This window comes from Gopherus evgoodei, chromosome 3 (genome assembly GCF_007399415.2).
Source record: "Gopherus evgoodei ecotype Sinaloan lineage chromosome 3, rGopEvg1_v1.p, whole genome shotgun sequence".
Lineage (NCBI taxonomy): Eukaryota > Metazoa > Chordata > Testudines > Testudinidae > Gopherus > Gopherus evgoodei.
In genome coordinates this window covers 113829856-113845954 of record NC_044324.1, presented here as the reverse complement: position 1 = coordinate 113845954, position 16099 = coordinate 113829856, and the positions used below count along the sequence as shown (strand labels likewise).

Sequence of the window (16099 nt, the reverse complement as noted above, 5' to 3'; positions counted from 1 at the left end):
GCTTCATGCAGCAGAAAATTCTTCTCTTCACTCGTCTCAGTGGGCCATACTTACCATGGCTGGGGGGAGTGCAGTGCTATGTTGAGGCGCTCCATAGCTGAAGTGTCAATAAGCATTTCTTATTTAAAGTGTTTATGGGAATTAGGGAAGGAAATTTTAAGCTTAATTTTCTCTTTCCATTGTAACTGTAAATCCAATGGTACATCTCTCTGTTATCAGCAGCTTCAGGCATGGCAGCCTTGAGGGATGCCCCCTCCACACCCATAGAATGCCTGACTCTGATAAAGAAGAGGATTAGAGAAGACATGTTCAGCAAAATTCTACTAGCCAGTGCTTCATTGGACCGTGAACAAAGGGTTGGCAGGGCCAGGATGACTGACAGCATGGAAAGGAAAAGAGAAAACAGGAGAGAAGCTCCTCAGGATAAGAAGAGAGAAATGCATCAGGACATAATGTGTCTTTTCAGGCATGACACCTAAATGCTGCAGATACCAGTTGACCCCCCAAGTCCAAAAATCCCAGACTCCTCACCTGTTTCAGTCCTTGGAGAACTCCATGGCTGCTTTTCCCTGCACCATTGCAGGAGACCATTAATGGCCCTGCACACTTGCATGACGACTTCCACCATGGATTGTCCAACTCCAGAACTGACTGGCCGCCATTTGGTCTTGCAATCTTCTAGAATGTGATCATCATTTGCTTTTCAGCTGTCAGTGCAGATCTCAATCTGGTTTCCATGTGCTGGAGGGCTGAGGCAAAATCAGCACACAGATCCAGGAATGTGGTCTTCTGCATTCAGAAGCTCTGCAGCCACTACTCTTTGTCCCAAACCTGCCTATGTTGCAGTCCCACCAATCAGTGCTCATTTCTTGAGTCCAGAAACGGTGCTCCACTGTCAGCTGGTGCTCCATGAATGCCATCAACAACCTTGAATTGATTCTCACTATGTCTCACAGCAATCTGTCCTAGAAGAAACTGTTATATCCCCCGTTGTTACGGTACTTTATGTGGGTCTGAAAATACCAGAGGATCACATGTTCTGTATTTTCAGCATTCATGGGAATAGTGTAGAGTTCTGTGGCTCCGTGTTTCAGTTAGAGGTGGCAGACACTGAAAAGTGCCACCTGGATTTGTGGGATTTTTTTTAAAGATGTGAAAATTATGGAATATGGATGGCATTATGGAATGGAGTAAGTTGCATGCTGGGAACTTGACTTCTAGCTCCCAGAGATCCCTGAGTGAGTAATTTCTACCCCATAACACATTGTGAAAATTTCCCCAAAGCAGACCGCAGTGTGTAGCACACTGGGATACCTACCTGAAGTAGATCATACTTTGCATCAACACAGGCACTCCTGCTGAGTATGTGCAGTGCCGACTCAAGTAGCCAAGTATGCACGTGCTGAAGTGATATGCAAACTCTGATGACTGTGTGCCAATATAACTTTAATTGACCAAAGTTTATTTTGTAGGCATGGCCTTCTATTGTAATCTCCTTGGGGGGTAAGGACCTGCTTTTGGTTCTTTGTTCATACAGCCCCTAGCACAGTGGGGTCTTGGCCCATGACTAGGATTCCTAGGTGCTATGGTGATACCATTTTTTAAAAACAATCTATTTTTGGTTCCATACATGGGTGACGTTTCAGAATACCACCCCTCCCTGAGTCAAGAAGGAGCCATGTCCAAGGAATTCAGCAAATCCCCATGGCATATTTGAGCCTCACCGAGGGGAGGGGGAGCTGAGCTCTGAGAGCTGCACAATCATATTTTTAATATCTATACATCCTACTGTAAGGGGCACCTCATTTTGGCAATTCTCATGGGTAGAGCTTATTTTGTTGGCAGAGGTGGGAAAAGTACCACCACTTTTTGTTTCCAGTCCAACCCCCTTGGCCCAGCAAATCAGCCCAGAATTAAGGAAATGCAAAGACAGCTTTTGTACCCACTGTGCAGACCTGGGTATTCCTTTGCCATTTCCAAAGGTATGGGCTTAAGTATTTCTCTTTATTATCAGAGATAAAAGTGCCATTATGAAAGCCAGGAAAGGGAAGGGTTTGAGGGAGAACATGGGACATGCAGGGGATAAGTGTGCAGTGCACTGTTGCCTACTTTAGATACAAGATATTGAGCTAGTATTATTTATTCAGCAGAAAATTCATATGTGAGGTATGGGAGATTTTTGTCTATTATGAAAGTAATTGCCAAACTCAGACTCTTCTTTATTTTTATTTTTAGCTTGGCTACAAAGAAATATATAGGTGCCACAAACTATAGAGAGAAGATTCACAGTACCTTAACACCATGTGGGTCATTTCTTTTTTCTGGAAGTGAAGATGGTATAGCATATGTTTGGAATCCAGAAACAGGTAACCAATCAATTATTTTACAATATTAGGTCAGGTTGTCAAGCTCTCTGGAAGAGCCTTCTTTAAAAAACAAACAAACAAACCAAACAAACCCTTTTTCTTTTTCATTTAATAACTTTGGTGCAAAATAAAAATTTAGGCTGATGTCCTTAAGTCTATAAACGTAAGGTCCACCTTCTATATCTGTTGTTAGTTATGCTCTGAGTTAAAAATTATATTCATACGGGAATAAATCTCAATCACAGATAGTATCTCAGATTTCTAGTAGTAATTAAACACTTCTAATTTGGTCTTTTTGTTCAGTTGTCCTTTCCACATGATACCAAGTATTTGTGTATTCAGATTAAGACCCTGTTCCAAAGCCCATTGAAATCAATGAGTGTCTTTCTGTTAATGTCAGTGGGCTTTGGATCAGGCTGTTATTAAGAGCTGTTTATTTTACTTGCACGACTGACTGATTGAAGAACTGTGATAAGTGAATGATCAGTATATATAGCCACCTGGATGTAGGAATACTAGGCTTCCTCATAAATTGCCCTCAAAACTGGATAATTCCCAAATAACCACTAAAATACAAAAAAAACCTGCTGGACAAAGCGCAAGCAAAGTACAAATAAAAGTTAGAGAATTTCTTGTCTAAATTAACCTTATTGTACTGTGTGTAACAGAGAGGAAATTAAATGTAGTGGTTAGTAACAAAAGTTTGGTTTTGTTGACTTTTTGCTTTGTTCTTTTATATTAAATTACAACGTAGATCTTTAAAACATTAAACATTTAAAAACTGGCATTTAGGCAGGCCGGTCTGTTCTGAAGATTTTTTTGAAGGCATCTTCAGCCAGGGTTCAAAACTACCTGCACATCATTGCACAACTTTCCCAGTACCTATCAAAAATAGGTGGAATGTAAGAAGAGAGAGAATTTGTAAATAAAAGCCCTGAGCCTAAAAAAGATTTATGCATGTCTTTAACTTTATAGACATAAGTTGTTCCATTGAGTTCAGGATCAGGGGCAAAACTTTTATGAAATGGTGTGCAAAACTTCCATTCCCATTGGTCAGTATGACTGAAGCCTGTGACTAACATAACAAGCATTTTCCCAGAAAGATACAAACACATATTATTGTTATGTGCCATTTAATATTTTTTAAGTGGATAGTGCTTTCCAAGTTATCAACTAGTTTAAAATACAAAGGTTGAAGTCCTCTTCTCTAAGATTTTGGTAACATAAATATAATATAGAGAGATGAGTGGATATTATAAAAAGTTGCAACATTATTATGTCAAATTTTTATGACAGTACAAATTAAGAACTCTGTTTTTCCTTTTATAGGTGATCAAGTAGCCATGTATTCTGACCTCTCCTTCACATTTCCAGTTCGAGATGTCGCCTTTCATCCACATGAACACATGGTGTCATTTTGTGCCTTTGGTCAAAATCAGCCAATACTTGTGTACATTTATGATTACAAAGGTACTGTAGAGCATTTCTCAATGCATAAGAATCTTGGTAGCTGTTTGTTTAGCTTTTTAGAAGTGACTTGCAAAGGTTCTTTTTTAAAAACGAACAAACAGAACAAAAAATCAAAATCTGCCATGCAAGAATTGTGCTGAAATCTCTAAACCAGTTTAAGATCAATACTGAATTAGCTTCAAATTTACCTTTCTGTCATGATGTTGCATGTCTGAATTCCTGACTTGTCGTCACTTCCCTCTCCAGGTCCTACCCTCAGCAACCTATGCTGTGCTAGTGATGGTATGTCAATCGTTAGAACCCTATGTCAATCTTGGGCTGGATTATGGAGACAGGCAAACTTACTTTTTCTCAAAATACACATAGTTTAAGGAAAACCTTAATATATGCTTTATGATTGATGGGATATAAAATAATTTTTAAAAGCTGTATACAAATGTTTTCGTTGTTGAGGAAAATCTAGGCTCACTTGAGGCAAACTCACATCTGCAGTGGAATTCCATAGCAAGTGTGTTATCATCAGGGATCCTAGAAATCTGTTTGTTTTGGAAAACCGTGAAATTTGGAAAACAATGAAATTTGTGTTTTTACAGAGAATCTTTGAATTTTTACATTTTGTGAAAAAATAAAAACATATACCGTAGAACTATGTTTATCCAAGCCTCTGTTTTACAGCTCACTATATTAAGCAAACCGGGGCTGTCAGCCCTGGATGGCGAGGTTTGGGTGGCCAGCCCTAGCAGTGGGACTCCCTATTGTGGCTAGGGAAGCTAAAAGTTCAGCATTTCATTTTAATTGCAGAAAAACATGGATTTGTATGGGTTTTCATTGGACAATATTCAGATTTTTATCACAGAAAATGAGATCCCTGGCTATCACTAGCATATAGTTAATTGTAGACTTAATTAGTCTTTTAAACTGGTAGGTTTCTTGATATTTAAATTTTGTTGGTTACTATTCAGTAGCATCACTGTTTTCTTTGTTGAGGATATTGTTTCAATTGTCATGTTTCATCTAGAATGGCAGATATGACAAAGGTGTATATATAATATATTATGCAGATATATATTTACTTTTTTTCCATTTACGTCTGCTGTAAAGTAATAATTGCATTTTGTGCTGATAAAGATGAATTGTTAACACAAAATACTAAATTTTCCATTTAGTTGCTATCTTGATAATGTAGAGTGAATAATTAAAAAGAACCTGCAACACACTTACTCACTTTATATTAAGGTTCAAATCCTCTATCTACTGTACTGACATGATTTTACTGAACTGATTACATTGAAAAAATTTATGGTCAATTTAAATGTTAACTTTTAGTCCACTAATAAATCTATTCTGTGTAGCTGACTAAAGAACCACAGATAATTGTCTCTTTTATTAAAAACTAATTGTAGGCCTGGTTCAGGAAAACACTTAAGCATGTTCTCCAATCTGTCCCTGTTCAGGAGAACACTTAAGCATGTGCTTTAGTATTTTCTTCAACAGGGATGTTTTCCTAAATTGGGGCCCATCACAGTTCTGGAAAGCACTCTGCTTTGTCTATACAAAGAAACAAAAACTATTATTTCCTGCAAGTAATCCATATTCTATCATGTCAAATTAAAGCTAAGAACTAATTTGTGTTATAGCAACATAAATATTTGTTAAAATGCATATAAATTATATTAATAAAGGTGAAGAAAATTAGCTATTTGAAATCACTAACAAAATTACATTCTTGAATTGGACAGGTTTCATAGCTGTTTAACTGTGTACCTCATGGAAATTCATTTTTCTATTTAATGGAAAACATGGTTGAGTCTTGAACAATCAAACAGGATCACACCGAGATTATATTGGTAGTTAAAGTTGTCTGTTGTTTTAACAAAGTTACTGATCTTTTCTCATCAGTGAGCCTTTACATAGGTTGCGGTCTTTTGGGCATAATCTCTGTGACATACCAGGGTACAATCCAGACTGAGTAGCCAGGTCACCTCTGCCCTCAAACCTGGGGTGCCCTTTAAAATTCTTTGCTGCTATAGCCTACAATCTGCTCACAAAAAGCTTCCAGCATGCAAGTCACTACCAGCTATGTCTGTGTATGTGCTGCAGCCAGCCACACCTTCGCTCTTACCAGCCTTGATTATACTGCAGGATGACCCAACACATCCACAGTCTTAGATTTCCCTCTAGGAATATGTGTCCTGGACAATACAGGTTTATATAAGATCTGTTATTGCTTTAATAGAAATAATATGCATACACCTTGTTACCCCCAAATGGAGTTTCACAGACACTTCAATGTAAACACACTGGATTAGATAAACAATGAAACAAGTTTATAAACTACAAAGAGAAAGATTTTAATTGAATACAAGTAATGAGGCATAAAAGTCAGAAATGGTTACAGGGAAAATAAAGATGAAATGCAACTGTTGCCTAACTTAACAAGCTATGTTAAATTCAAAGCACATGCACTAAGCAGTCTTACTGACCAAACTTCTTAGGTTAAGACCCCTTTTACAGTTCAGTGGCTGCTTCCTTTTCCCTTCTGGTGCAGTGAATCAAAGGACAGAGAGAGAAGGAGAGGAGGAATGTTTGTCCTTCCTTTTTATAGTGTTAGCCCCTCTCCTGAAAACATTTCTAACTGAGATTCAGGAGACAGTCTATAGGGAAGGATGTTCCCTGCTGCTTTTTCTTAATGTGTTGGAGCTTCTTTTGTTTTTCTTCCTGCTTGATGACTCTGTTTACTGCTTAAATGCAAATTAAGTAGCACATATTTCTTTGTCTGAGCCAGACCTGTTTGCCAACCTCAGTTTGGAACATGAAGAACAACATGCAGTGGATCGTATAACTTCACATACAACGTTGCCACACACATTTTCTCAGAACAGTAATGACCAGCAAATTATGAGTTTTCAGAGAATACCTCACAAGGCACATGTTGCATAAAGATTATTACAATAATATGTAGGGTGTGGACACGGATATGTTCTGACATATTCTGCTACTAACTTTTTGTTCCTTTTTGGTTAAAAATATTTGCTTTGCTTTCAGAAGACAGTTTTAGTGCATTGGTATTAAGGAGTTAATCATACAGTAATATTAATTTTAGTCACTGGTACCATTTTTAAGATTCCCATCATTCCATAGTTTGGCTTAGATCAGCTGGTTTAAAAATACCCTTTAATATTTACAATGGGCAAATTTTAAATAAGGAGTGCTGAAATCATTTGTCTTCCTGATGCAACAATCTAAAAACTGTAGAAGTCGTGTGTGGTTAAAAGGCAACTGGGCTCAGCTTTTATCAAGTTAATACCAGTTAACGCTAGTACCTGGCAGCTAGCCCACATGATTGTCTAATTGGACCCTAATGGCCCTGCAATGTATATTGCCAAAAGCCTTTTCCCAAAACCTGAGGTTCCCAGCCCCTAAGCTGTTTCGCTGAATATCTCTCTCTGCATGACTAGGCCTGCTCCTGCAGGATATCTCCTGTGCCTAAATGTGTTCAGTTGTCAACTTTAGAAATTTTTCTCAAAGACAATTCTCTAAATGAGCTCGGCGCCACTGGGCTGGAAAACCTCCAGGCAACATTAGTAGAAGAAGCAGTGAGGCTACAAAGAGAAAGAAATAGCAGCGTCTAGTGACAGAAAGAAGTAACTGAATTACAAACTCAGGATCTTCAGTCCAAGTTAACCAAGAGGTACCACTTGGTCACCTCCTTGAGCACCTGCTGGACTGGACCCAGCAAGTTACTAACCACAACTGAAGTAGAACCCTGCATTTTAATTTAGTCATCATACTTTATCCTTTAGTTTGTGTTTCCAAATGTGCTTGGTGTTTTCAATTTTACTTTTCCTTAATTGTATGGAAAATTGACCTTTTCAAAATAAAAATGATCTACAGTAGAGCCCTTGTTTATCCAAACCCATTTCTGAAAACACTTTTTCATGTATCTTGGTAGTTTCCTAGACATGAATTAATTACTAGTACATAATCTTTCCTTTATCTCAACTTGGGTTTATTTGAATACATTTTATCCCCCCCTTCCCATTTGAAAAAACAGTATTCTTCCCTATTGCTACTTGCAGTTACATTAATCAGTTATAATCTATTTTATTTGTGTAAAAAAAATATACAAATAAAAGAATCGGAAGTTAGAAAATGTATGATTCGCTTGAATTCAATGCCAGTCACTTACTTTTTTGACTTGTGTAGGACAGCCGTATTAAGGTCATGTTTTACTAATAATTTTATCAAGAGAAAACTACTGCTGACTAAGTGTTGTGATGAATCAGCTCAGTATTAGAGGATGGTGAATACCAATAGTGGGAGGAAATCAGACGTGTGTGGGGAGAGGGAGAAAGAGGGAATTCTGGAATCAAGAGAGAAGTTGCTCTTTTTGGAGATCCTTGAACAGGGATGATGTGGCAGGAGGGAGATGGACCAGCAGAGAGAGTGCGTGTTCGTGTGTCTGAGTGTGTGTGAGAGAGAGAGATAAGAGTGGCAGAAGGGAGTCAGACCTACAGAAGTTGTACTCCAGCACTGGGAAAGGGTGGCAGTGAGGAACCTGGCTCGTAGGGCCAGAGTCTTTTGCATCGTTAAGCATGGCATGAGGGGATTTTCTCTAAACTTTACATTTGTCTTTCTTGTTAGCATCTTTATCATAAATTTTGATAGAGATTCAGTGGAACCAGAGCAGGCATACATAACAATAGCCAGCTGAATTCTTTGTGTTTTGGTAACTGAATACTAATACTGCACTATTCATTATATTCCTACACTAACTGAACATAAATTGTAGATTCATCACAGCCATAGTATTGGCATGTTCAGAATACTGCACCTAACTTTTAAATTGTTTTGCCAAGAGTTTTATATAATTTACTCTTTTCTTGTTCATATGTTTTATGCACTGTTGCCTTGTATTTCTAGAGAGAGCTGGTAGTGATCCCTATATTTAGGGTGCTTAACACTTTCCATTGTTAAAGATTCTTTGATTCTTTTTTGGGAAGCTCCGAACATCTCCAGTGTTTGCAGAAGGACTTCGAAATTTGGCAGGAAAAAAGCCCTCAAGCTAGAAAAGTCCCTTTTCTTTGTTCCATGGAATCCCATTTGGGTTTTGCTGAGTTGCAAACTGTTTAAAGTTGTTACTTCCTTTTTTTTGCTTATGTTCCTCAGAAGAACTTTCACAGCATACCAAAATAACTGAACCTTAATTTTCTAAAGAACTCGGCCAACACGCTGGTAAAGCAGCGGTAGCAGATTGTTAGTGGGAACACCACGGAGCTCCAAGAGCAGCTGTAGAAATGGGGTGGTGAGAGACTCTGGCTGGGGTCACCCTCCTTTGATTATCCCAGGGATCCAGCGCATTGCCCTGTCAATCTGTCCACCTTTCTAGGAGTACCATGTTGGACAACAACCCCCAGCATATCAGGTGTAGGGAGTGTAAGAGAGTGCTAAGTTGGGCAAGCTTCTCTTGGACCCAGCTCATGATGCCATCAGGTCATCAATGCTTCTCCCTTCCTTGGGAGAACAACCTACTCCTTTTAACAGCTACTGTAATTAGACCTGTAGCTCAAGTGATAAGTCTGTCAAGTAGTGAAAGTTCAGGTTTCAGCCCCAATAAGTGATATGTGATATAGGGTTTGTTACATAGTGAGACATAATGAGATTTAGTTTTATTGTATTCCTTTAAAAATACAAAACCCCTAAATTACATACAAACAACCCTAAGATAATAAGTCATTTAGATTTCAAAGTCAAGAGAGATTTGTGGTTGCCCATGCAACTTCAGTTTTGCACTCTTGTTGTATGCATTATGATATAGTCTTTAATGGCAATAATCACATACTATTCTTTTGCCACAAGATCTCTGCCTCACTGCATGCACCAAAGGACAGAATTAAGGTTGCCTAGGCCAGTGTTTCTCGAACTGGGGTCGCCGCTTGTCTAGGGAAAGCCCCTGGCGGGCCAGGCCAGTTTGTTTACCTGCCCTGTCCGCAGGTCCAGCCGATTGCGGCTCCCACTGGCTGCGGTTCACTGCTCTGAGCCAATGGGAGCTGCTGGAAGTGGCACGGGCCAAGGGACTTTCTGGCTGTCGCTTCTAGCAGCTCCCATTGGCCTGCAGCGGTGAACCGTGGCCAGTGGGAGCTGCGATCGGCCGGACCTGCGGACGGGACAGGTAAACAAACTGCCCCGGCCCACCAAGGGCTTTCCCTACACAAGCGGTGACCCCATTTTGGGAAACACTGGCCTACGCAATTGTAAAACTGGCCTTTGTTAACTCAACTATGTAACCTAAATAACTTTTTCTTTTAATGTAGGGTTTTTGTGTATAATTTATCTTTATCTTGTTCAGCAAAGTCTTAGATTTACTATGACCTATGAACTCAGTGGGGTTTGTTTCATGGAACTACTAAGACTTGACCTAAAATGTTAATGTTGATTATTTCTGCAGTTGCACAGCAGGAGGCTGAAATAGTAAAAGATCTCAATGGGTCACTCACATCAACAACACCCAGAGGGCCACAAATTCTTAGCAATTCTTCTCATATTTCTGCACAGAAAGATTCAACAATGTCTCCAGCAGATCAATTTGTCGGTGTTGCAAGAGTATCTATGAGAATGCAGAAAGTGAAGCAGAAACTTGACTCTGTTATGGTATGTCAAATTTATTTATATTTCCAAGCAAATTGTAAAGTCCTCTCATACAGTGCCTATATTCTATATAGCACAAGCACATATTACAAAATATTTGTACATTGTTTGTAGATCTATTCTCCTTTTGAGTCCCATTATTGTCAATGCACTTATTGTGTCTTTTCAGAGACTAGATCATGTAATAGAGGTTATTTTTGGTATCTCTTTTTTTAACCACCCATCAGTGACCAGAAGTTCTTTTGGCAACACCCATTAGCATTAATGTGAATTACAGATCTACGTATCCTGACTGTCTGTTTTTAAAGGATCCATCTTCATCATATTTTTGCTTTTTAGAAGATACAATTTGGTGGCATTCACAATTCAGCTAATCATGTCTAAGATGTACAGTGCCTCCAGAAAATCCTTTCCTAATCTCAGTAGTAATAATAATATTTCCACTTAAAGTATAGGCAAGAAATAGTCCTGTCTCTAAGTTACACAAGGAATATTAATATTAATTAGAGGAAATTCTTGTGTGCTTGATACAGAACACACAATACCTAACCTTGTATAGGGTAACAGTGCCTTCAAATTTTAGTCTAATACTTTGCCTAGATACATATGTATGACACAGTTGTATTCAACTATGGTTAATCAGAGATCAATAATTAAATCTGAAAAACAAAGTTCTACTGATATGTAAATATTCTGATGTAATTGGAGGCAAAAAAACAAATTATACAGCCACTATATGTCTCTGCCAAAAGTGAATGACATCCTTGTATCAGAATCAAGAAAAGAACTTTGCAAGTCTTGAATGAACACACATAATTAAAATTTTTGGCATTACTTAAAAATGACAAATGTTTACACTATGTCTCTGACAAGTTACATAGTTATGCTGTATCTTTCAAGACTGTAAACTCACATGACTAATACTAAGTCAGAAATATTCATGTAATTATTAAATAGTTTTTATGGAGGTTTCATTTTTTAATTAAGATGCATTTGCCAGTTTGGCATCACTATCACTTAAATTTTAAAATAATTACTTGTTATAGAAAATTTACTATTACCTCACCTGCTTTTTCTTTTAGTAATCATTAAATTGAAGAAACTTGTTCAATTATATATTTACACATAAGATCGTGTTTAATTGAGTGAAAGGAAGTTTAAAATAATTATGGTTGGATGTTTCCTATCATTAAACCTTATTCTTTAAATCATAGACTCATAGACTCATAGGTCAGAAGGGACCAATCTGATCATCTAGTCTGACCTCCTGCACAAGGCAGGCAAATCAATATCATTAAATGTGATTAAGTCCATATGTATCCTGATAATCTAGTTTATGTATGCATTAAAGGCTAAATTTTTACCATATGTCTGAATTGCATCTGCAACTTTTGCAGATGCATACACAAACTACCCAGTTTTCATACATCAGTGAGCTTTTCATACATAACTTGCACACACCTGCATTTTGCCTGTGCACATTAGGCATCTATATTGAAAAAATTAACCACTTGGGCTCAGTGTTGATCTGATTATATATAACAGGGATAGGCAACTTATGACATGCATGCCAAAGGCGGCACACAAGCTGATTTTCAGTGACACTCACATACCGGAGTCCTGGCCACCGGGGGGGCTCTGCATTTTAACTTAATTTTAAATGAAGCTTCTTAAACACTTTAAAAACCTTATTTAATTTACATACAACAATAGTTTAGTTATATATTATAGACTTACAGAAAGAGACCTTCTAAAAACATTTAAATGTATTAAGTATCAGAGGGGTAGCCATGTTAGTCTGGATCTGTGAAAGCAGCGAAGAGTCCTATGGCACCTTATAGACTAACAGATGTATTGGAGCATGAGCTTTCGTGGGTGAATGCATGCATCCGACGAAGTGGGTATTCACCCACGAAAGCTCATGCTCCAATACGTCTGTTAGTCTATAAGGTTCCACAGGACTCTTTGCTGCTTTTAAATGTATTACTGGCACATGAAACCTTAAATTAGAGTGAATAAATGAAGACTCGGCACACCACTTCTGAAAGGTTGCCAACCCCTAATATATAAGCATATATCCTTTTTATTCCTTTATGTTTCTTCTCCATTCCTGGAATATCTTCTGCATGAGCTCTGAAGAATCATTTTCAGTCATGTTGTGGTCGCTACCTTCTGTGCTGCTCTCTGTGTACCCAGTCCATCTTGCTTCTCTCCTGTCAGGAGGCGGACATTAGTGGATAAAGCAAGAAGCTTCCTTTTCTCCCCTTTTCCCCATGGCAAAGCATGCAGCCTTGGAAGCATTCCTATCCTTTGTTAGCCCAGAAAATGAGAGACTAGAGCCAAGAACTGAATCTTGGTCTCAGCTTTAGGAGTGCACAACACTAGTACTAGATCAAGCCAGGTTATATTTAGTAAAATGAGTTACTGTATATTCTCTTAAGCTTAAAAGAGACACCGGAATTTTCTTTGTGAATCAAGTGTTGATGGTTGGCCTCTGCCTCTCAGAAAAATAGGATTGATATATACTGTAGTAAATCTTGGCAGCACTTACTATTTATCTGTGCTTCAGAGGATTAATGTTGATAATTTATATTATCTCAGTTCAAAGTAGATTTCATTGACAAAACATTTAATGCCTGAGGGCTGGTCTACACTGGAGGGGGGAGAGAGGGGGATTGATCTAAGATACACAACTTCAGCTATGCTATTCGTGTAGCTGAAGTCGAAGTTTCTTAGTTCGACTTACCTGGCCATCCTCACGGTGGCAGGGAGACCACCATGGCTCCCCCGTCAACTCCGCTTACTCCTCCTGCTGAGGTGGAGTACAGGTGTCGATTTGGGGGTTGATTTATTCCATCTAGATAAGACCCGATAAATTGATCCCCGATAGATTGATTACTACCCGCCGATCCGGCGGGTAGTGTAGACGTGGCCTAAGTGTTCGCCTAACATAGCAAGTCACTAAAAAATCCTTTGTATTGGATTTCTTTATTTATATAATAAAATTCTCACTGTTCTCTAGTGGCAAAAATACCAGTTTAGCTTTTTCATTATCAGAAGATTATGTAGTATTTCTCATAATGTGGTTGTGAGGAGGAGATTTCCTACTATTACCTTGGGTCTGTGAAGTGACACTTTTTAAAATATCCAGAATTAAACCACTAACTTCATTTCTATCATTGTAGAAGTAAGAAAAGTCTAGTATTTTATAGCACTTGTTACAAGTCCATTTTTCTTCCTTAGTGCTGGAGTCAGCTATGTATTGGCTGAGATACCTCTGATGCCAAAATACTCCTGAGCAATATTGCCCCCTCCTTTTTTCTTTTTTATGTCAATTTTTAATGCAAGTTTCTCAATTTTTTTTTAATTTTTATTGAAAAACATTGTTAAAATGATAACTGAAAATTTTCATTTATTGAAAACTTGCAACCAGTACAGGTTTGAAGGCTTTTAAGAGCAGCGACAACAGAAGGTTAGGATTTAAAATTAAGAGTTCTCTCATTTGTACAAACTGTAAAAATTGTTGTGGTTTTTGTGGTATTCCAGCATAATCTTACCTCAGAGAATCTTTAGTATGAGAGAAACTAGGAGCTTCTTACTTCAGGTGACTTCTGATCACTTATAATGCTATGAATTAGCACATTATTCTATATGACTACAAAATCTGATTTTGGAAAATCCTTCATATTATCCCCGTATAGAATATATTTGAGATGTAAAATACCTCCCTACTGGTAAAAAACAAAAACAAAACAAAACCCAAAATTTACAGAACTTGTGCCACTAAGCCTCTGAAAGAGTACGTAGCCTTTTGAACAAAAATTTGAAGCACTGGTGAAACATGATACTGATAATATCTAAGTCAGTGGTTTTCAACTTTTTTTCATTTGCAGACCCCTAAAAAAATTTTAAATGGAGGTGCAGCCCCCTTTGGAAATCTTCCACATAGTCTGCAGATTCCCAGGGTCCGTGGACCACTGTACTATGGTAATGACAACCTTTTGTGGACCGCATAAACAAAGTCTGTGGACTCCTAGGGTCCACAGGTTGAAAACCATTGATCTAAGTGATCAAGTAGAAGAAGCTGGCCACTTGTCCTTTTTGTCTGCATTAACGACTGCGAGGCAGATCCTCAGCTTGTGTAAATTATCATAGCTCCATTGCCAATTTTCTGAGGATCTCCCTCCACACCCTCCCCTCAAGGCCTTCTCTCATTTAGTACATCCTGGAATACCTTGCATAACAACTTTGGCTTTGAATTCAGATCAGAACAATAGGGGTTCCCGTAACAGCTATTATAGGTTTCCATGTGGAAATAGAAAATCTCAAGATGAATATACACCAAATGATCAAAACTTTGTAAAAGCAGTGTGAGTCTTGTGGATATTTCAGTAACAGTATAGGCAGAAGGAGTGGAATCTCTGCATTCAGTCAGTTCTATATTAGAAAATCTTCATCTACCACCTCCTAAATATGATACTGATACTCTGTAATCTATGCTTAAGTTGCCCCCCTTTCTCTTCCCAAAGAAGCTTTAGCTTTCCTACAAAATAACCTTGCATGCACAATTTCTAGTGAGCCATTTTTATTAAACCTGACTTCTCATGTCTGAAATAAGATCATAAATCTAATGCTATGTGTAATTAGAAATAATACTGTTTTCACCCCAACTTTAAAACATTTAAATCCACACAAATGGTACAATAGTAAAAATAGTACCCTACTACTTATTAAAGGTAATTGAACAAAATGATAGATCTTTGATTAAACTCATCTTTATAATGCATTATGCGAACTATGTTCTAAATTCATATGTTTTATTTCTCAAGTTTCTGTTTTGCTAAATAAGGGTGTAAATAGATATGGATGAGGAATCCTGCTGTAAAGATGTGTTTATCTTTTAATTTTAAAAAATTGTTTCTCTTATATACTTTAAATACTTCTAACTGCTCCCTCAGTAGAGAACAGGATGTAAAATGGATTTCAGTAGATTCCCACACCTAAAAGGATTAATGCACGCGTTTATTAAATTTATTTTACCTAGACACACACACGCTGTAATGAGATAACTCTGCCTTAATAGGTTCTCTTGGCACCCAATCTAATTACAGGATAATACTCTACAAACATACTGCATATTGTTTGCAAACAATCAAATAACTAAATTAGTAAAATAAATATAGGTAGAGGGGAAAGTCTGAGGTATTAAAATCAAAAAGACAGAGGAAAGACTTATGACAGACTTGCAGAATTTATTTATAATTAGACTTTTTGTAATTGATAATAGGTTGGAGAGGGAAAGCATTTCTATGTGTGACAGTCTATGTGCTGAACAGCTGTATCCCCTCAAATCTCCAACCTGAGATACCTTTTTTACGCTGCTGTGCTGTGAAAGTGACCTTTCCTGGTCTGCTCTCACACAGCCTCTAGCATGTAAATTACTCCCAACTGTATTATATATGAGTGCTCTAGCCAGTGACTCCTGAATTACATTACAGAGCAACACCAGCAAATTTCCAGTCCCAGACCTGTCCCCAGAAATGTGCATCTTGTACTGCCCACTATTCTCCAGGACAACACAAGCTCACAGGAAGTCTGCCATTTCATTATTAGAA

At 37.9% G+C, this 16099-nt stretch overlaps 1 protein-coding gene across 5 annotated transcripts in view; it reads left to right on the top strand.

Moving 5' to 3' along the window:
- AHI1 (Abelson helper integration site 1) overlaps positions 1–16099 on the top strand; it is a 176110-nt gene that overhangs the window by 51797 nt on the left and 108214 nt on the right. For all 5 annotated transcript variants that reach the window (XM_030556375.1, XM_030556374.1, XM_030556373.1 and 2 more), the window contains 3 exons: positions 2236–2366; positions 3696–3836; positions 10285–10487. In XM_030556375.1, coding sequence (XP_030412235.1) covers positions 2236–2366; positions 3696–3836; positions 10285–10487 — 475 coding nt within the window. The remainder of the gene's footprint in view (positions 1–2235; positions 2367–3695; positions 3837–10284; positions 10488–16099) is intronic.